Below are 21,051 nucleotides of genomic sequence, written 5' to 3' on the forward strand. Positions count from 1 at the left end.
AACAGCTAAGATACTGCGCAGAACCCTCAAACTCCCAGGCCTCTGGTAGAGGACCCGAGGTTGAGGAAGACACATACCACCCATAGGGGTGAGAGGGGAATTTTATTTTTTTGATATAAAAAATACAAAACATACACATAAAGGGACCAATTCTCCATTGCCTTGCTACGTATGCAGTTGGTGTAAAATGCTACCAAATAAGCATTTTATACTCACTTTGCATGTAACTGACTTTCCAAGGCACAGGGCAATGGAGAATCGGGGCCACACAATGCGTATCATTCAGTCATTTGAAGGAGAAGTTCTGTGGTCATGTCTGTTTGAATTGTTTAAAGTAGGTTATGATAGCTGATTCTTTGGTGGTTGAATACTCATTTTTATTTTTAGTATTGCCTGATATTTTACACGTATTATGAATTTTTTAAAACATGTTCTTATTAAGAGAAGAAATACAGTGCAATAATATCAAAATAAAGTTTCAGCCTTGTTCTATTTTTTAGTTGCTGTGTAGATGACTTTAGTTTGACGTGCTCTGACCAAGTAATATTATTGCACAGTTAGCAATAAACTGTTTTTAGAAAGACATTCAAACAAAAATAAAAAGGTGGATGGTAAGAGGCAATCATTAAACAAGTAGCTCAACAGAGTAGTTGATAAGCTGTAGTCAGTTTCAGTAATAAAGGAGTATTGCAAAGTCAGACAATTCAAGTATATACATTTTTCTCTATACTAAGGGACAGTTGTTCCATGTCTTGCACCCCTGAGCAAAGTGGGTGTAAAATGCTACCATTCGAATTTGGTAGCATTTTACACATCCATATCACAGCAGTACATGATTACACAAGATACAAGGCCATGGAGAATCAAACCTTAAACATATATTAGAATGGTGAGCTGGATGCACCTGTAATTGCAAGCCTCAATGCAAGATCTTTTTTAATTCATGTTTTTTTATTTGAAGTTAGAAATTGCATTACCACCTACAAGGCTTGTATTCTTCAGTCTTTATTGAAGCAAAACCAAATGGGAGGTTCGCCTGAGTAAAGACTTGAGCCAAAGGAGTGCTGAACATCTGAGATTCTCATTGAAATGCCCCAGATTTCGCCCCTCCCTTTTGAGCGTAGTTGAATGCACAGTATAATACAGCAGACAAAGATATAAACATAGTCTAATGGATGGGAGTTAAAGCAAGACATAAACATATTCAGACTGGAAATAAAGTACAAATTTTTAACAGTGAGGATAATTATGGAATTGTGGTGGAGTCTCTATCACTGGCATTTTTTAAATGAAAGATTGAGAGCTTTTAAAAAATAAAGAAAGAAAGAAAGAAAGAAAGAAAGAAAGAAAGAAAGACACACTCCAGGAATTATTCTGGGGAAGGTCTATCGCCTGTGTTATACAGGAGGTCAGACTACATGATCACAATAGTCTCTTCTGGCCTTAGAATCTACAGAACAAATAATAATCCTTACTTTTTCCTTTCTTTTTCTAGTATCCTGAACAAATCTTTGAAGTACTGGGGCACACGGACAATCACGTTTTCTGAAGGACCTATATCTTGAAGGTGAGGGTAGAGTTTAGTGTCAATCACCTTCTTGATATATCCCACCCAGTCAAACTGAAAGGACAAAGAAAAGCTCAGTTAATACAGTTGACAAACAGGGAAGATCAGACATAATTAATTGGCAGGGTTCAGTTAAATGACACAGAAGGTTTTTGCTCATTTAAAATACTTAATTTCATCATGGAAAATAGTATGGCACTTAAAGATGCAGCTGTATTTAAAACAACAATTATACTAGAGAACACCTGTTTGTACTAATGTTCATTTTAAATGCTGTCCTATGCACATTCGAAGCACCTTCAGTTGTAAATGGTGAGTTACACAATCCAGACATTGGAGCCATTTTCCAGTTAACTTCCACCAACCTGAGGGATCATGGCGCTAAGTTCAGATATGTTCATTCTATTGTACATAATCTCACTGGTTCGATTTTCCTGTGGAATCATTATCTAGAGAACATAAATGAAAAGAAATATATTTTAAACATCCTTCTCTTACAAATAATATGATAGATATTAACAAAGTGAGAACTATCTCAGACTAGCTGCAAAAAAAAAAGTAGTTCATAGCAACAAATTGCCTCCCGATCCTCAAAGAAAAGTCAGCTATCCCAAACCAAAAACTAACTAATGTTATTTTAACTTATTACACTTCAGTAAGTTATCCAGTATTTTTTCTTTTAAAGATTGGGCCAAATTTTGCTCTAATTACATCACATTAAATTACTAGTCACTCTATTCAAATTTTTAGCAGCATAAGTGAGAGCCAGATTTATTTAGCCCATTAATACTTCTTCACTCCATCACCTCAACTAGAAGTCCATTCCATCTCCTCAAAAGCATCTGGTCAAAAAGAAATACAACAGAGAAAACTAGGCCCATTCATAAATTATGAGGATTATCCAGATTCCAAGGTTTCAGTTTGTCCATAATAAAAAAAGTAGTCCAAGCACAAAGTTCAGATCCAGTTCAAAATGTCCTCAAAGTTCAAGGGTGTTAGGATTTCAGATGCTGGTTCCAGCCTAATTCTAAGGTAATTTCTATACAATGGACTCTGTTGAAACTAAACAGGACATAGATGGCAAGACTCCAGACTAACCAAACTAATGGCAGTTTTCCAACCCAAACTCCCAAACCAAGTTTCCCTGGCTTTTGCTTAAGCCATACAGAAAAAATGACTTTCCTCAGATATTTTAATTCTCTTCCCTCACTGCCCTCACATATGTCATCTTTTTCTTCCCCCACTCCCCACAGGCTCTACTCCCTAAAATCTTCCCACTTTTTCCTGCTTAAACTTCCATTTTTCTCCTACAGGCCTACAGGTACCACCCCCACCATCTGACAAATCTTTAAACTCATCCTGCACGTTCTATTTTCTTTCTCCCACAAAATTCTCCTCCTTGTGTGTAGTTCGCAATCACCCACATCTACCTGAAATCTTAGCATCTGCCCTCCACACATTCCCTCAAATTCTCTCTAAACACTCCATCTCCTCTCTAATCACAGGATCTAGTCTCAGAAATATTTTCCTTCCATTCTTGCTAGTTCTCTCCCCGAACAAGTCTTCCCCAAGTAAGTTCACTTAAAATGAATATAGGGCACACGGTATATATGATATACCATTTTATCTATGTGGCAGCTTCACATGTGCACTAAATTCATGAACTAAAAGTCTGTAGGGCTTTATCGAAGGAATTACTGGAGCCACAAGTGATGGCGATGTCTGGGGAAAGTGCACTCATTTGCAGTGTCCCTAAAGAGCTGAACAAATATGTATTGCTTTTCCAATCTAATGAAAGACAGTGAAGAATATGCTCATTACAATGAAGCAAGTTCTGTAAGGCATTGTCTTGAATAAAATAAAGCTGAATGGCTGATTTGATACACTGCTGCCATCTTGGATCACCCCAAATTCTCCAAAAAAAAAAATCTTTTAGGGCCATATGATACTTTCTACTCTGTGATAAGCAGCAGCACAAAATCAGCACATCAAGACTAATAGTGTTTGTGTGTGATGGGGAGAGATCTGGCTTTATGGTAGGCTACCCACTATCCTTCCCCAACAAGCTTAACCAAGTGTCTTCATAGGTTTCAGGTTCCACATATTACGACAGGGGTGGGAAAGCTTTTTGGGCCGAGGGCCATGTCTGCATGGGGAAATTGTATGCAGGGCCAGGGCAGGGGGTTGAGGTGTGGGAGGGAGTGTGGGGTGTGGGAGCAGGTGCAGTGTGCAGGAAGGGGCTCAGGACAAGGGATTGGGGCAGAGAAGGGATGCAAGGTGTATGAGAGGGCTTAGGTAAGAGGGTTGGGGTGTGGGGTGCAGCAAGGAGATCAGGGTAGGGAGTTGGGGTGCACAGGGGTGCAGGGTGCAGCAGGGAGGTCAGGGCAGGGGACTGGGGTGCTGGAAGGGTGCAAAGTATACGACAGGGCTCAAGGCAGGAAGTTGGGGGTGCAGGAGGGGTCCAAGGTGCAGGCAGGGGGCTTAGGGCAGGGAGTTGGGGGGCAGGGGGCAGGAGGGGTTCATGCTCCAGCCCGGCACTGCTTACCTAAAGCAATTTCAGGATGGCAATGGCACGCACCGGAGCCAGGGCAGGCTCCCTGCATGCCTGCCCTGTCCCCAGCCCCTGGGGGGAGAGGGGGAGGAAAGCTCCACATGCTCTGCCCTTGCCACACCTCCAGGTACCTCCCCTGAAGCTCCCATTGGCCGCAATTCCCCGTTCTTGGCCTATGGGAGCTGCAGAGGGTGGTGCCTGGAGACAAGGGCAATGCACAGATTCCTCTGACCCCCCCCCCCCACTGCCCAGGGGCCACAGGGACGTGGATCTGGCCACTTCTGAGAGTGGCACAGGGCCCATGGTGCCACAGGGGGCAATCCCACGGGCCGGATCCAAAGCCCTGAGTGGCCAGATCCAGCCCCTGGGCCATAGTTTGCCCACTCCTGTGTTAGGAGGTGGTGGAATGGATGGATGGCTGCTCTCCACAGCACTGTCAGGAAACCATGAACTCCATGTACATTAATGCTGATGGGGCAGCACTAATTTATAACAGTTCGTCACCACTGAATGAAACCCTTCCTGCTCACCCTGACCAAAGGAGTTCACAGGAATGCTAGCAGGATGTGCAACCCCTGGGAGAAAAGTCCCTGCAGGAGCCATGCTGGCATGTAGATCAGCGGAGCAAGAAGCTCAGGACTACCACAAATGTTGCCTTTGTCTCCAAACAGTTCCCAGAGATATAGGAGTTTTATGGGTAAAAACCAAGTATAAATTCTATAGGAGTGAGGAGGGATCCATTTTCCTACCATGACCTCATTTTTCACGCAGATACAAATGGAATATTGATTGGACTAAATCCATCATTCTGTAATTGAACAAACAAGAGCCCACATAATTCAGGTGGCCATAATGTTCTAAAAGACAACAAAATATTGTTGTCTTTTAGAACATCTAGAACAGGAAAGCTAGACATAAAACTGTTTGTAATAATACTTAATGGTAGTACTTCGACAATTACCTCAATCTTCCTCACAAGCATAAGTTAATGATAATACATTGCCCAGTGATTGCACTACGGGTGACACATTTAACTAAAACAGCCTACATCAAAACTCAAACTAATAATTATTTTGCAGATTTAAAGAATGGACTATACTCCCATGGTTGGTTATTTCAGAACAGATTTCTGAGTTAACAGTTAACAAATGCAGAAGGTTTGCTTTGGGCTTTTCTTTTTCATACTTTCACTACTGTTTCTACTCCTCCACTTCACCTTTCAAGAAATGTTATGAAGTATGTTAATACAAAAATTATTGCACAAAGGAAAACCAGTAATATAATATTGTTTCAATTAGTGCATCTTTTTAGTAGTTAGTTACAATTACACATTAAAAAATTACTAACCTCAGCTATTTTAATTTCCAGTTTCAGAACTGACTTCATATCAGACTCTGCCCGTGAGGCATTAGCACCCAAAAGCACTGCAATATCAACCATGAACTGCAAAAAGGCTTCTCTGTACTGAAGAGAAAGAAGAATGAAATAAGCATTGCAGTTACGTCTGAGGGTGGCTGTAGCAGTAGAAAGAAACGTATTCTCCATTTAAGTCATTGTTTCAAGTGGAAGATAAGCATTTTGTGAGACTGGCTTGATTCCACTGCAGGAAAGCCAGGGAAATAACACCATAACAGGTACTGTGCTGACAGGATCTCTCTGTGATTCACTGAATATAGCTTTCAAAACGAACCAAATGGCATGTGTGTGTTGGATTGAGACATACCTACAGATGTTAGGGCTCAGAGAGTTAGTATACACCAAGCCAAGCTGTAAATCTACAGCACACTAGCATATCATGCACTAGCGGCCATGTAGACTAAAAGTTCACTATGGTGATTTGACCTACTACTGTATCAAACAGTGTGCATAGCAGGATCCACATGGCCAGTTCATGGCAAGCTAGTGTCCTGTAGATTTGCACCCCAGCTTGCTGTGCACTAAGTCTGTGTGTAGGCAATCCCTTACAAAGGAACTGAATATGTATATTTGTATAGAAAATATATTCCGAGAATGAACTCTGCAACAACTCACTCTCCTCCTCCAGTCTTGCACTGACCTTTTGGATGCCCAAGGTCCTCTGATGTCTTGGAGGGCATCCTATCAGCCAGCATTCAAGACAGAAATAAAATTATACTCCAATTAACTACATATTTCACCTTCTGATAGATGTAGTTCACTGGAGACACACCACCTGGCTACAGGGATGCCACTGGAAGACTCACTAGCTCACCTGAGAGCTGGAAGGGGGAAGGAAAAGGGGTCAGAACTTGGATGAGGGGAATCACCAATGCCCCATGAAGATTGTGGGGATATATCTGTAGAGTCTGGAGCTAAAGGTGTTGGACATTGCATAACTTCCCATCATACTTAGGGGGAAAGGTGTTGCAAGTACTAGATATTGAGATAATCACTGAACACTTTTGGATCTTGCAATCCCTACTCAGCTGTGAGTATGAAGAGGTTTGGAAGGGGCCATAGGAAGAAAAGAAACTGAAGGCCTTGGAATCTACTGAGGCCCTCCTCATTCTGGCATTAAATACATCTAAATGTGTTTGACAATAATGATCTAAAATACCAGAACTTAATACAGTGTTGGTGCTTAGAGACATGAGGTTATTTTACATAGTTTAATTGAACCAAGCCAAAGCTTACTATAAGGTTCAGGTTTGCTTCAGAGGAAATGCAGAGCTGAATTTTTATTTTTATAATTTTTCTAAAATGAAGAATACTCTGGATGAGAACAAGAGACGTGCAATTAACTGTAGTATAAACAAGCATAAATAGCAAACCACAGAGCCCAATCTCAATTTGGAGTTCAGCTAAAAAGAAAAAATTCATAGTGGGAAAATGATTTATCAAAGCTCAAGTTACTAATACTTACAGATTTAGCTTCTGTGGTATTATCAAGGTAATCTTCCCGTGCGGTTAGAGACAGGGTTGCTTGGTCTAGCTGTTAAAATAAACAGGAAAAGTATATAATATTCGTTATATAGTCTGTATTATACACATACACACAATTAACCGCTATCAATAGGAGTGGTATTTCAGGGTTGCCCTGGGGGTGGGGGGCAAATGGGGCAATTTGCCCCAGGCCCTGCAGGGGTCCCCATGAGAATACAGTATTCCATAGTGTTGCAACTTATGGAAGGGGCCCCCGAAATTGCTTTGCCCCAGGTCCCCTGAATCCTCTGGGCAGCTCTGTGGTATTTTTCTGGTAGTTTGAACAGGTGCTATAGAGGCTAGTGGAACTGATCACCAGTTTGGGATAAACAACTGGCCATGCCCAAGAATCCAGCTCTTCAAGACTCTAACACAAAAAACTGTAACACATTCTACAGCTAAGATTGTGGGGCTTTCTGGTCTGTAAAAGCTTAAGGCACTGGACCTTAGCCCAGCAAAGGAGGATCCGCAGGACTTTCCTGCTCTGTTGCAGCCATCTACTGCAGCCAGAGTGTGCATTCCAAGTCTTCTCCTCGTCCCAACTAGCCTCATGAGACTGGGCCCCTCAATTATATCCCTTAACTGGGATCCTTTACCCCCAATCACTAAATGTTGTCTGACTGGGACAGATGATTCCCAGCATCTGCCAGCTGGGCTCCTCTTCAGAATAGAATAGGCTGCTCCCTGGCTTCCCTGGCCCTTTAAGGGGCACACTGCCCTGTTATGCTGTCCTATAACACTAAAATGCAATCAATTGGGCAACATTGTGATAAATCCCACAGGAACTCTCACAAGCAGAAAACTTCAAAGTGTACTGCATGGCATTAACCACACTCAGACTGACCTCAACTCCATCATACTAAATGAAGCTTTAGAAGCTTCAAGAAATAAACAAACCACCACCTGCTATATAAATGAGATTGTCCTACTGTTGAAAAGATGACGCTGAAACCTTTTTCAGAGAGTCGTTCTGCAGCACGTTTAAGGTTCACACTGATTTATATTTGTTCTGCAGGATGAAATAATAATGCCAGGATACTTGCATATTGCTGCAAGTCCTTTATCAGGCAAACTCCCTCTGAAGTCAATTTTTTTTAAATTACTTCTGGAAACTCATTTTTTCCAAAGCACTCCATTGGCTCATGTTAGACTGGGGTATAGATGCCCATTTTGAAGGCACAATCAGTTTCAAAACACTGAATAATATATTGATGAGGCCACTAGCAGCAGCATCATTGCTGCAAGATTACTACTCTGGAGAATTTTGTTTTTAAAAAATATGATGCACTGCCCAATGAACAAACATTAGATTTAAGTATATAGTTTTACACAGGCGCATTTTTAGAAACAGAAAGAAACAAATAGCAGCAATATAACATATTTAAATTTATTAAATTTGGTGGGAGGTTTAAATGTGTGCATTTTTTTTTAGAATTTGAAATAAATGAAAAACAACTGGGGTGTCAAATACATAAATGTTGTCATTTCCATATCACCTGCTATTTGAAAGCTTTTGTAACATATCTTATACAGAACAATATAAATTATTCATAGAAATCACTTCCTCAGCTGGAACTTAGGAAGATTCCTCTAGTTGTTTTAAAACACATGGCAATGATACTCAACAGCTTTATTATTTCTGAGAAACAAATATCACTGTACTATTTCTCAACATGTTCAAGTGAAAAGAAGGTACCTACAGGAGCAATAGTAGACCTTGGATTATTTTGTTTGTTTTAAGTAATCATCCGACGATTGAAATGCTTATCTGAACTTAGCCAAACCTTTTTTGGTCTAGAAATCAGGCTTGAGGTCTTGGAAGAACAGAATTTCTTCCAAATGTTTTTATACTTGGCTCCATTAGGGCTGGAAATATATTCTAGTTGAAACCAAGAAATGCAAAGGTGTGAGAAAAACGAAAAGCAAAGGAAAGCTAATCAACTTCTTTAGCCCTCAGGAAAAGGTTCAGGTTGGATTTGAGTAGAGTTTTTTATTTCATCTGAACCACATTGCTCATGAACCTATAATGCTGAGAGAGAAAGCTTAAGAATGTTAAGCTATCTCTCTTCCCGTAAACAGACTTAAACACTTCATTACTCATCTACCTCATCTACCCTCCTGGGAATTAATTAAAACATTTAGTTACTAAGCAGAATATTGGCAGACGCACTCTGCAAATCGAGCTTCTAATCAAATTAGCAATGAGCAGTCATTCAGACTGTGCAGTCGTTCAGTTACTTATGCACTTAAATACTACAAAACTGATTCAGTGGACACACTAGTAGGTATAATCCACCACTGAGAGACTAGCAAAAGGATCTATCCCAACCAACAATTTATGTGGGTGAGTTGGGTTACCTAAATAGCTTCTTGGAAAATACTTCCTATACAGTTTCTAGTCTTTCACCCATTAGAAAAAGACCTTTGGCCAAAGTATTCCTTCCAGGATCTGAACATCATTCAAGTAGTGTGTATGTGGGAATCCGCTAATGAAAACAAGGAAGTGGCTCGTTACCTTGATTTACTATTGACTCAATGAGTAGTGGAAAGAATCTCTTTAAGGGAACGTCAGGAATATAAAAATTTATGTCAGTTGACTATCCCTGACCTGGTTCTGAAAACTGAGACCCAGAATCTATAACAAATCTAGTATCAGAAAAGTTAAGGTCCACAATATCCCTACGCAATCTATGTAATGCCAAGAAGGCAACTTTTATATAAGGATCACCCATTTTATTTCACTGTTGTGACTGGTCACTTTCCCTTTAACTCTCTCTAGCACAGATATACAATCTCATTGCTGGTAACAGTGGGTTGGGTTATATAGTTTAGGGTTGTTTTTTTCTCCTTAAAAAGCAACAAGAATTTGGACAAAGTCTCACATATTAACCCACGTGACAACCTGCCTACCTAAATTTTACCTGTCCTGGTGACAACCTGCCTACCTAAATTTCCCCTGAAGTTTCAATAGGATACAACTAGGTAACATATTTTAATTCATTTACTGTCCTAAATTGTTGTGTAGTGTTGGCATGAATTGCTAACCTGCAGCCATGTTATACTGCAGAAGTAACCTTTCAGTGAAATGCAGTCAAGTGACTCCTGTATTTAAAGCATGAATGAGTTTGGGGATCATATGAAATGAATGATGACATATCAATATAGGACAATATATTAGTGTCACCAATTAAGTGCCTAATGAAGTGGAATGTCCCAAATTTATAATACTTGCAAATGATACACCATCTTTTATCTTCACAGAAAAAAATATTCCTCCTCACACAAATATACAGGACACAAAAACCATCAAGAATCAGATTCTGACCTCATTCGGATACCCACATCGATCTTGGATATTGATTCACAGGAATGTATTTTACTCACAATTCTGCCCTATTAAGGAATAAAACACCCTATCTACATACATTTTTCACCCATGATAGTGTAACATTTGGTAACTAATGGCTTCTAAATTCCCCTATATGGGTGATCATGTATATATACAAATCACTGAGTACTAATGGTTACAGTTAAAGTTAAATTAACACAGTATTGAACTCACTTTTTAAAATGGATCACATATCTATGATGAGTAGTATATTAGAAATGTTATACTGTACCTTTAAGATGTGTTTATCAGAGGTTTTGTCATCAGGAGCCACATACAAACGGATGAAGACAGAGTTACTGTACTGACTACGAAGAGTTGCAAGGGTCTGGAGCATGCTGAACTTCCTTTCTGACCATTGTCCTTCAGGTCCGATGTTAGATTCCAGCACAGGCCAACGGAACAGCGAATGCTTCAGTATACTTACCAGTGGCTTTGCATCAACTTTTTCAATTTTATCTTAAATGACAAGATGTGCCAACATTAAAGTTCCAGACAATTCAAATGCAGTAGTGGGTATAAAGTCATGTCAATGAGATAGAAAGGTTTATAGACTGATCAATTTCTAGGCAAGACTAAACAGAATAGCTCAAACCTAATGCCTTGGGCAGTCTTTTGCTGAAAAGATGCCTCTGAAAATAAGAGTATATGACTCCTTTATCACAGGCTGGTCTACACTACGCTGTTAAACTGATTTTAACAGCGTTAAATCGATTTAACGCTGCACCCGTCCACACTACACTGCTCTTTATATCGATTTAAAGGATTCTTTAAATCGATTTCTGTATTCCTACAAAACGAGAGGAGTAATGCTAAAATCGATATTACTATATCGGAATAGTGTTAGTGTGGATGGAAATCGACATTATTGGCCTCATTATTTTACAGTAGCTACCCACAGTGCACTGCTCCAGAAATCGATGCTAGCCTTGGACCATGGACGCACACCACCGAATTAATGTGCCTAGTGTGGACGCGCACAATCGACTTTATATCATCTGTTTTATAAGATTGGTTTAAGCTAATTCAAATTTATCCTGTAGTGTAGACATAGCCACAGTTTATCCAAATCAAGAACTGATAGCCTGGGCAAGAAGAAACTTGCATTGCAGTCAGCTGCACTGTGCCTGTCCTTGAAATGTAAGCCTCTCTATACTCTAATTCTATGGTATGTTCATCATAGCCAATGGAAGAAATGTTTCAGATAAATAATACATAGTGATAATCTAGGTCAGATTTCAAATATAAAGTAAGAATCATCTTAAGTACTATAGTGATGAACTCTATGGAACACCCTAAGACTGACAAAAATGTCATTTGTTGTTTAAGAAAACGAGATGAAAAACTACACTTGCCTTTTAAATAATGGCTGTGGGCTAACAGGGAATGAAATAACTTGCAGTGACAAAATCCTGATGGCGATTGCTCAACAACTGGCATCGGAGTTTGATTGGGTCAGAGGAATACTTGCTATTTGCAAACAAAATTGAGAGGGAATGGGAGTGGCCAGACAGAGAATACAATGGAAGGTGCAACAGAAAAAACATGTAGGCAGTCAGTTTCACAGCTTGTTGGAGCATCAGAAAAAAAATACTCCATAAGACTGGGGGGAAAAACAACTTCTAAAAAAAAAAAAAAAAAAAATTCTGGGAGAACAACAGAAGAATATGTTGAGGAACCAAGTCTAGCAGGTTTGATCCCCCACCCCCGCAAGGAACTGACTCAAGAGATTCCAGAAACTTTAAAGATAAATTGCTAACTGCATTTGACCCAGAAGGGACACAAGTAAAACAGATTTCACAGTACCAGCCCCTTGTGGAGACATTGGAGCAGCACAAGATTTTTGGGAGGTGGAGGTTCTAGAGACATACGCAATCAGATGTGACTGGTGAAGAAACTGTGAGAGTTGAAAGTTGAGATAGAGTTACAAGAGACCATAACCTAGGCTAGGGCCAGGTGAAGATACAACAGCTGCACTGATGAGAGGACAGAGCAAGGAATACTGTAGGCCATCCCGGAGATACTTTGAGAGGGTTCTGCTGTCAGGACCCAGTTGGAGAGTTGGCTTGTGGGCCCTACCATTTAGGTGCCCCTGGTGTAGAGGAAATAGGAATGCAAAGAAGAATTTCAATTTTCATTAGAAAAAATGAACATTGTTTCTAGCTTGTTTCTGAAAACTATTTGATGGAAGTCATTCGCTAAGGTCAAAGAGAACAAGCAAAAGCCTGAGGGACCTAAAGATCCTGATCTCTTTCACTCTTTCTTTTAATGTCAAATGACTCCATTGAGTTTGGTGTCTGTCCCAAAGATATCACCTCACATACCCTCTCCAAAATCCTCAGGCCAGAACTGTACATACTAGTATGATAATAAAGGAGAGATTTGATTAGTGTTGAAGAGCAGGGGTGACAAATATTTATTGCAGAGTCTGAAAACTGGCTATCTGACATAGACTCAGGGGTTCAGAGCGAGAAGCCTGAGGGCACAAGCCAAGATGGTAAAGTTTGCCAGCTGAACAACTCCATCAGAGGATTCTATGAAACGATTTACTCATTTAACCTGTCAGTCAATGCTCCCACATCGTTTTGAGAGTCCCTTAAAGCATAATCACTTTTCAAAGGAGAACTATGTAAATAGGGTATCTTGTGCCTTTGTATATTCAGAGGCACACTGCCTGACTTTATTGACAAAATAAGACTCTGAACTTGAAATTGGATCCATGTGAGTGGATCCTTTATTTGCTTGGAGCCTCACTAAGTTCAGTGAGTACAAATGATGGCCTGCATGGGTACAACGGCAGGATCTGGGCCTAAGGTTTTACTGCTTTCCTCTGTTAGCACGTCAGAGCCTACCCATGCCCCAAAATAAAATTAAGTTACTTACTCTCATTCATACATGATGAGTAAAGGATCTTGGCTTTCTGTACAGCTTCACTGTCCCGTCTCTTGCTGATAGGTTTCTGTAGCAGTGCTGTGAAGCATACACAGTAAAATAAGTTTCTCCCAGGCCTTGGAAAATGCAGGATTTGGTTTGTTTTTTAAATCATGCCACTGATTGGAAAATGTATCATCATGGGATGACTTCATGGTCTAAATACCACTCCTCTCCTCAAAACAACAGTTTTAAATCCTAGCTGGGTTGACTCAAACCTTATCCCTTCCAGGGTACTTAAACTGAGAGTTACTCTAAAGAGTTGGGAGGGGAGAGAGCCAATAAGGAGGAGACTTTCAAATAACTTTAAAACCCAACCTCTGAGTTACATTTTTTTTAAAAACTGCATTATGAAGGAAGTGAAAATCATTGCAGAATATAGCTCATCCTTTTTCTTTTAAGGCAGGATGGGGCGGAATAGATCTTGCAGTTGAACAAGTCTTTTCATTCCAGGGCCTATGCTATTCTATACCACTATTTACCAGACCAGCTTTTCATTTTTTGGTCACTGCCTTTTCCAATAATTTACCATACCACTGTCCCCACTGTTGTCTCTTATAGGATGAGTACAAAAGTGAAGCTTGGCGATGACAGTCAATTTCATGCTGGAGGAATGGGGCAACTTTCTGTCTACCAGGTACAGTATTAGAAACTATGAGGATGAGTGTCCATAATGGCCACTGTCTTCAGTAGTATCCTAAGGAACTCAGCATTTCTCAGGAGGCACTCCGCACTTTGAAGGACCTGGCATAAAGAACATTACAAATATGACTCACATCCATCCATCTGAGGAGCAGAAATCTACACACAGAAAAAAAATGGCAGAAGACAACAAAAATTCTCCTGCCAGCTACACTAATGCATAATGTAGCAGAGTACTGCAGGTGACGTTCTGTATTAACACCTCTGCAACAGGGTGGCTGTCATTAGTTTTAAGTGGTTAAAATGGTCTTATTATAACTGAATAAATACCAAAAACAACAGAACAAAATTGTTTGGTTGGTTTTTAACGAAGTTTTTAACAAGATAATGCTGTTTTAGTTTCAGATAAGTATCTCCCCAAATCTACTGCAGGGCACAATTCCCGATAGATTTGATTTCAAATCTCAATCTTATCAATATTTCTGAGCTTCATAAACACAACATTATAACTGTCACCAACATATCTCTACCAGAAGGCTCATGAGCAAAGTTCTCAGTGGAAGTAGCTCAATCCCTTTATTTTTTTAAACAGGATTATCAGATCTGTCCAAGATTTAAAATATGGAATTTTAAAGGAAACTGTGATTCAGATCTTAATAAATCTAAAAATGAAAAATAGCCTCCTACTAAAGCCAATGCAATCATTTCTGTTTCTTGCCAGAGAGTTGCAACAGTCACGAAAATTGGAAACTAACAACATTGTATAGCTAAAGCCCAGAAGAGGGAAAGACAATAAGCTAAAATAAAATAAAACCAACTCTAGAACTGCACTAACATAAAATCCTATTAAAATCAGACCTGGTGCTTTCCATTGAATACCCCTTTTTTTTTTTTTTTTTTTTTACTTGCTACAAGAAGCAGCTGTAACACTCACTACATTACTGCAAACAATGACCAAAAGAAAGACACTTTCAATTTGCTTAGAAAAAATAAAAAAATATTGCAAAGAATATTCTGGATTCTGACTGTGAAACACGGGAAGCCTAGTTTTCAAAAATGGGAATCTTAACAAGATGGTCAAATCCTGCATTTGGACCCTCAAAATTGGCTCTTTGGGATATAAATGCTCTTTACAGCAGACATGTGACTGACCTTCAAAGTTCAGATTCAGGTCCAAACTGCCCCTCAACTTGACAGGATTCCAAACTGGTGTTCTGGTTCAGGCCTCTCTCTCTGCTTTTTATATCCTGGGGTGCTAATGCGAATATCCAAATGCACAATTTGGACATCCTTCTCCTATTTAAAGTGCCGTGTATGAAAACTTTCAAGTACTAGAATTCTCTTTGCTACCACGTACTTAAGGAAGAGTGAGGAAAGGAGAAGGAGGAATGAGTCTCTTTATATCTATATCTACCTACACACACATTATAGGAGGAGCTGGTAGCAACCTCTATATTTAGCCTAACTCTTTCCCATATGAAGGATTCTTGCAACCATTTCTGTGAGAAACTCTCACACCATTGTTTGCAGCAGGCCTCTGATATTGGGCAGGTGGAATGTGCTCAGGCTAGAGAACCGCTTTTTCATTGTCTGTCATTTTTTGCTGAGGTATAAACTGTTAAAAATTCCTGTTTCTCTTCTCTTGCTTGCATTCCTCAGGAAAAATGTTGGCAGACTGCCAGAATAATAACTGCACGCAAAAATTCTAAGGCCAGGCTCATGTCACCATCAAAGCAGCAGCAACAGGAATACCTGAGAGTTGCCAGAGCAGCTGTAGGGGGCTAGGAAAGGGTCCCCCCCAACCCCAGACCTGGCATATGGGCTCAGTGGCCTCTGCCCTCTTCTGAGAGTACTAACATGGGGCGAGATGTCTTCACCTCACACTGCAACCTCACCACTCGACTGAACACCTGTTCCCCAGCAGCCATCCTCCTGTCCCTCTGAGGAGATGGAGCTGAAGATCTTTTAACTCTCAAAGGTAGGGAATAGGAAACAAAACAGCAAAACTGCACACAAGATCAACCACCATCCAAACCGACCACATAATCCACCCCACCATCTGAGGGCACCAAGTGGGGCAGGAGCTATACCAATTCCTTGTGGGTACTAAAGAAAGAGGGAAGAGAGCCAGGCCAGGCTGGGATCCCCCTTCACAAACCAGCACCTGCACTCAGTGGTCCACCCACCTTCAGAGAGATAACCTTCTGGTGCTTACAGCCCATGTAGTTAGCTCTAAAGATCTACCAGCAGCAATTTGTACTGCAGTGCTAACAGTTCAGAGTCAAAATTATGACGATGATGATGTTGGGGGAGGGATGGTCACAGTCACACATGATAGAATCTTTTTCCTTTTAAAACACCCTAGAAAAATTACATTTAAAGCTATATTAAAAGAAAGTTATCTAGTTTTCAGATTCAAGCTCTCAAAAGTTAGGAAGTGTTAGATTTGCACTTGCTTGCACAATTTTAATTCCAGCATCCTTGTGTGTATGTGTTATGATACAGTATTTAATTACATAGTCATCTATTACTTTTTCCACAAGATGCTTGCTTCATTCAGTGCACAGGATATACAAGGGGGCAGAATTAAGGCTGTACAGGCAACCGTAAACCTAGTATTTGCTACCTTTCAAGTGCTTGACTTTGCAACCAAGTAATGTTCTTTTAATATACAGATTTTTTAATATTACTCGTGTGTGTGTGTGTTATCTTCTTATTTCGGTTTGTGAAAACATAACTTCCTTTTATCCCTAAAGAGAGTGTTAACCCTCCAAGGACCCCTTTCAAAAAATAAATAACTAATTTCAAAACTTTTAGACTCCATCTTATCAAAGAATGTTCCATCTGAAGCTGCTGAGATGCACAATACCATTTTGTATTGTCTCCTGTTCTCTTTAACATGGGTATGCTTCCTCTTCTCTTGGTTATTTGTCAATATAACCTAACCTACTGGTGCCTGGTCCATGTGTCACTATCAGAGTTCATGTGTAATCCAGCCTGCTGCTAGCCACTACTGGTTATATGATTCCCAAGGCTGCTGAAAGTGACTAGAAAAGGAGGTCTGAAACATGGAGGAAGTGAGGGGGTAAAACTGACAAGAGAAGTAGTGACCTAAGAGGAGGGTTAGAGAGGTTAAAATTAACAAAAAGGAGAAATGACACTGATATTACTATGGGATGGAGAGTTCTGAAATAAAGGGAATAGGTGTGAAACTAGTGAAGGAAGCAGGAATAGTGAAAGACTGATATGTGCAATAAATGAAGGCAAGGAGGCTAGCACCACAAAAAGAGAAGGGAATGGAGTGCTTCAAGCTATGAAACTGATGCTTTAGTTTCATACATGCTGCACATTTACATTTCTAAGAATTCTCCCAGTGCAGATGTAACCCACACACCACCTGGGCTTGGTGTTGTGTCCCATCTAGTGACACTGCGGGGCATGGGGGAAAGAGAGATTAATGAGTCTGCTCTACAGCATTAGCTAAAAGTAGCTTTTAGCTCATGCGGTAGAGGCTTATGCACTAAGCTTCATAGGCTTCAGGTTCGATCCCAGCCGCTGACGACCAAGGTCTGTTGGTTTTACACATAGAATTCTACAATCATTTTGTTCTACCAATAGCTGCAGCCTACTACAGAGGAGACACCTGCTGTGCTAGAGACTTTACATTTCCTCTTTCTTCATCTTGTTTCCCATAATCTAAAATAAAAATCATTCGGAGTACATTGCTGCTCTTTGTATCTTATTAGTCGTAAAGCTCTTTATTAATAATTATTATTACTATTATTGAGTAAGGAAAACAGAGTAGGGTGGAAGAGACAAGTAGACCAAATTTTCAAGAGACCAGGGCCCAATTTTCAAGTGCTCAGCACTAACATCTATGGACAGATTCTCAAGACTTTAGCACCCAACAGGCTGAGTTCTTTTGAAAACCTGGCCTGGGCTGCAGGAAGAGGCACAGGCCGAGACATGCTGGCCGCCGCTTCCTGCAGCCCCCATTGGCCTGAAGCGGTGAACCGCAGCCAGTGGGAGCTACGATCGGCCGAATCTGCGGATCCTTCAGGTAAACAAACCACCCTGGCCCACCAGAGGATTTCCCTGACAGGCTGCTTACCAAAGGTTACCAATCTCTGGGATAGATGTTCCTAAATGACAGCACGGAAAGTTGACAAATAACTAAGAGCCTATGCCTGAAAGGTATTAAGGACCCACAACTTCCTCTGACACCTCTAGTTGTTTCAAGAAGTCAGCACCTCTGAGGTCCTTTTGATGTAAACTCTTCAAGACAGAGACTGTGTCTTCTGTGTCTGTAAGGCACAATATAAAAATGAGTAAGAATAGTTCACGATGCTTCAGATTCCAGAATCCATTAGTACGCCTTGTCTGAGATACCATGGTCATGGGCATAGAATAGAATGCTAGATAGGTAGTGAGGTAGATTAGAAAGAAGGAAATCTAACTTGATTTATAACCTCTCTGAAACTAGTACTTTATCCCACAGTGACCATTATAACTAGATTATGCCTTCTCTTTAGCCACTACTTTAATTTCCTTCAAAGTTCCAAACTAATTTCAAAATTCTTCTCCAAGAGACTTTACTATCAGTCTCATCATCTGGTTTCTACACTTCAGTATGTGCCATGTGGCTTAGGCATGGGATTTATTTTATATGTAAAGATGGATATAAATAGGGCAAGTGTCAAAATCTGTTGTTAACTGTGCTCCAAAGCTCTGGAATGCTGTAACTTGCCTCATTTAGTGTCATCTGTGTGCTCCGAAGTATGTTCAAGGTGTACATGGTCTCTTAAATCTTCTGAGTTTTCCAAATTGTTTAACTGATTTGGGGTCATTTCCTTTTGTCCAGAGAGTTAAAGGCTGAAAGACTCTAATTGCAAATGTCTTTATTTTTGGCTGCCTCGATGATAAGAATCAGATCAAATCACTTTATATAGCTCTTACTAGATCTTGCCCAAAGCACTGAGGAGATAACTCTAACATAAAATAATATACAATTAGGAACATTGCTCAACACTATGAATTCTAGATGCTCAGACATCAATGTGATGGGCACAGTACAAAATCTTATTAGACAGGCAGACAGAATCAGTAGCTGCAACATCTTTCCCTTGGGAAAAGGTATTCTTACTAAATCCATTCAGAGAGTCCTGTTTTAGGACACGATAGATTAAAAAGGCAAAACTTTCTGAGGTTTACTACCCCTACAGTAAATAGCAATCATCTACTGTTAAAACTAAGTATAATTCACTTTACAAACTAAGCTTTTTTTCCCCCTTTTTAACTATTCTAAAGCTGCCTGAGAATAGCCTTGTGGTTACATTGGTACCTTTAATCTTACTCACTATTTCTAGCTCTTGTCGATTTTCCAGCTTACAGTCTGACACAGCTCCTCTTTGGTTTTCAGACTCCTTGTTTTATTTACTGCAATGAAAAATCTCTTCCCCTCCCCTCCAATTTGGACTGCATGAAAAAGAATCTGTTGTACAGCAAGGCCTGGGAAAAGATGGATCAGTTTGCATTTCGTTTTTACTCAGAATAAAAATATACATTCAAATTATCAAAGTCATGGTCCATCTATAGACTGTATACGTTCTATGCTATTTTTGATTATTTAGCACATATAGTATCTCTCTCAGAAACAAATATCAACCAAGCATGTGATTAACTAGGTATATTTGATGCACTAGAAAAACCAATACAAGAAGAACGTATTTTTCACACTTCTGAAAACCTTCCTGGTTACAACTGGGGAGAGATTATCATCCCAAGAAAGACAATTACTTTTTTGTTTTGTAGTCATCTCCTCCGCCCCTGCCTTTACCAACATTTGCAGTAAGTAGAAATAGCAAATTTATATATTTGGAAAGAGAGATTTGATAATGAGTTGAAATATATTACAATACTTTTCACCTTTCACCAAGGAATGGAGAAGGAACCACATGTGTGAGCATGCCAGTTGAAAGGCATTCAGATACCATAATGATGGGTGTAGTAGAAAAACCTAACAGATCCATGCTGTATCCTGGAAAGTAGTGACTCAGACTCATAGGTCAGAAGGGACCAATATGATCATCTAGTCTGACCTCCTGCACAAGGCAGGCCACAAAACCCTACCCATACACATTTATAACAACCCCGAACCCATGACTGAGTTATTGAAATCCTCAAAATTGAGATTTGAAGACCTCAAGCTGCAGGGAATCCACCAGCAAGCGACCCATGCCCCACGCTGCAGAGGAAGGCGAAAAACCTCCAGGGCCCCTGCCAATCCGCCCTGGAGGAAAATTCCTTCCCGACCCCAAATATGGCGATCAGCTAAACCCTGAGCATGTGGGCAAGACTCACCAGCCAGCACCCAAGAAAGAATTCTCTGCAGTATTCTCCAAAAAGAACTCTAGTATAATAATGGACAAGCAACTCAACATGACTCCCAATGCGATGCAATGGCAAAAGAGGGCCGATGTGATTATTGGACGTATAAAAAGGGAGTAGTGAGGGGGAATAGGGATACAATTTTAATACTGTATACAGTATTGATGAAGCTGATACTCAGGCGATCTGTGCCTGACAATAGTGCAGGGGCAGCAAATCTGGGGGGGCACGTGACCCCACATCCCCCCCCCCCCCCGACACACAGTCATGTTGATACTTGAATTCTGCATCCAGTTCTGGTGTCCACACTTTGAAAAGGAAATTGCAAAGAGGGAGAGGGTGCAGAAAATAGCCACAAACATGATTAAGGGTTGGAGAAAAAGGCATTAGAATGAGAGACTTAAAGAGCTCAATAAGTTTTGGTTACCAAAAAGAAGACTGAGAGGTGACTTGATTACAGTGCGTCAGTGTACCTGCACTGGGAGAAAATGCTGGTTATGAAAGGGCTTTTTATTGTAGCAGAGAAAGGCATAACAAAAACCAATGGCTAGAAGCCAGACAAATTCAGATTAGAAATGAGGCAAAATATTTTCACAGCGAGGGTGATTAACCACTGGAACAAACTACCAAGGGAAGTGATAGATT

General features: G+C 40.3%; 1 protein-coding gene across 1 annotated transcript in view; it reads right to left on the reverse strand.

Moving 5' to 3' along the window:
- Positions 1-21,051, reverse strand: part of PHEX (phosphate regulating endopeptidase X-linked) — a 149,925-nt gene that overhangs the window by 96,524 nt on the left and 32,350 nt on the right. The window contains exons 4-9 of the mRNA XM_075064042.1: positions 13,330-13,416; positions 10,679-10,905; positions 7,000-7,068; positions 5,466-5,582; positions 1,933-2,016; positions 1,476-1,621 (exon numbers count right to left, since the gene is read on the reverse strand). Coding sequence (XP_074920143.1) covers positions 1,476-1,621; positions 1,933-2,016; positions 5,466-5,582; positions 7,000-7,068; positions 10,679-10,905; positions 13,330-13,416 — 730 coding nt within the window. The remainder of the gene's footprint in view (positions 1-1,475; positions 1,622-1,932; positions 2,017-5,465; positions 5,583-6,999; positions 7,069-10,678; positions 10,906-13,329; positions 13,417-21,051) is intronic.

Source organism: Chelonoidis abingdonii, chromosome 1, assembly GCF_003597395.2.
Source record: "Chelonoidis abingdonii isolate Lonesome George chromosome 1, CheloAbing_2.0, whole genome shotgun sequence".
Classification (NCBI taxonomy): Eukaryota; Metazoa; Chordata; order Testudines; family Testudinidae; genus Chelonoidis; species Chelonoidis abingdonii.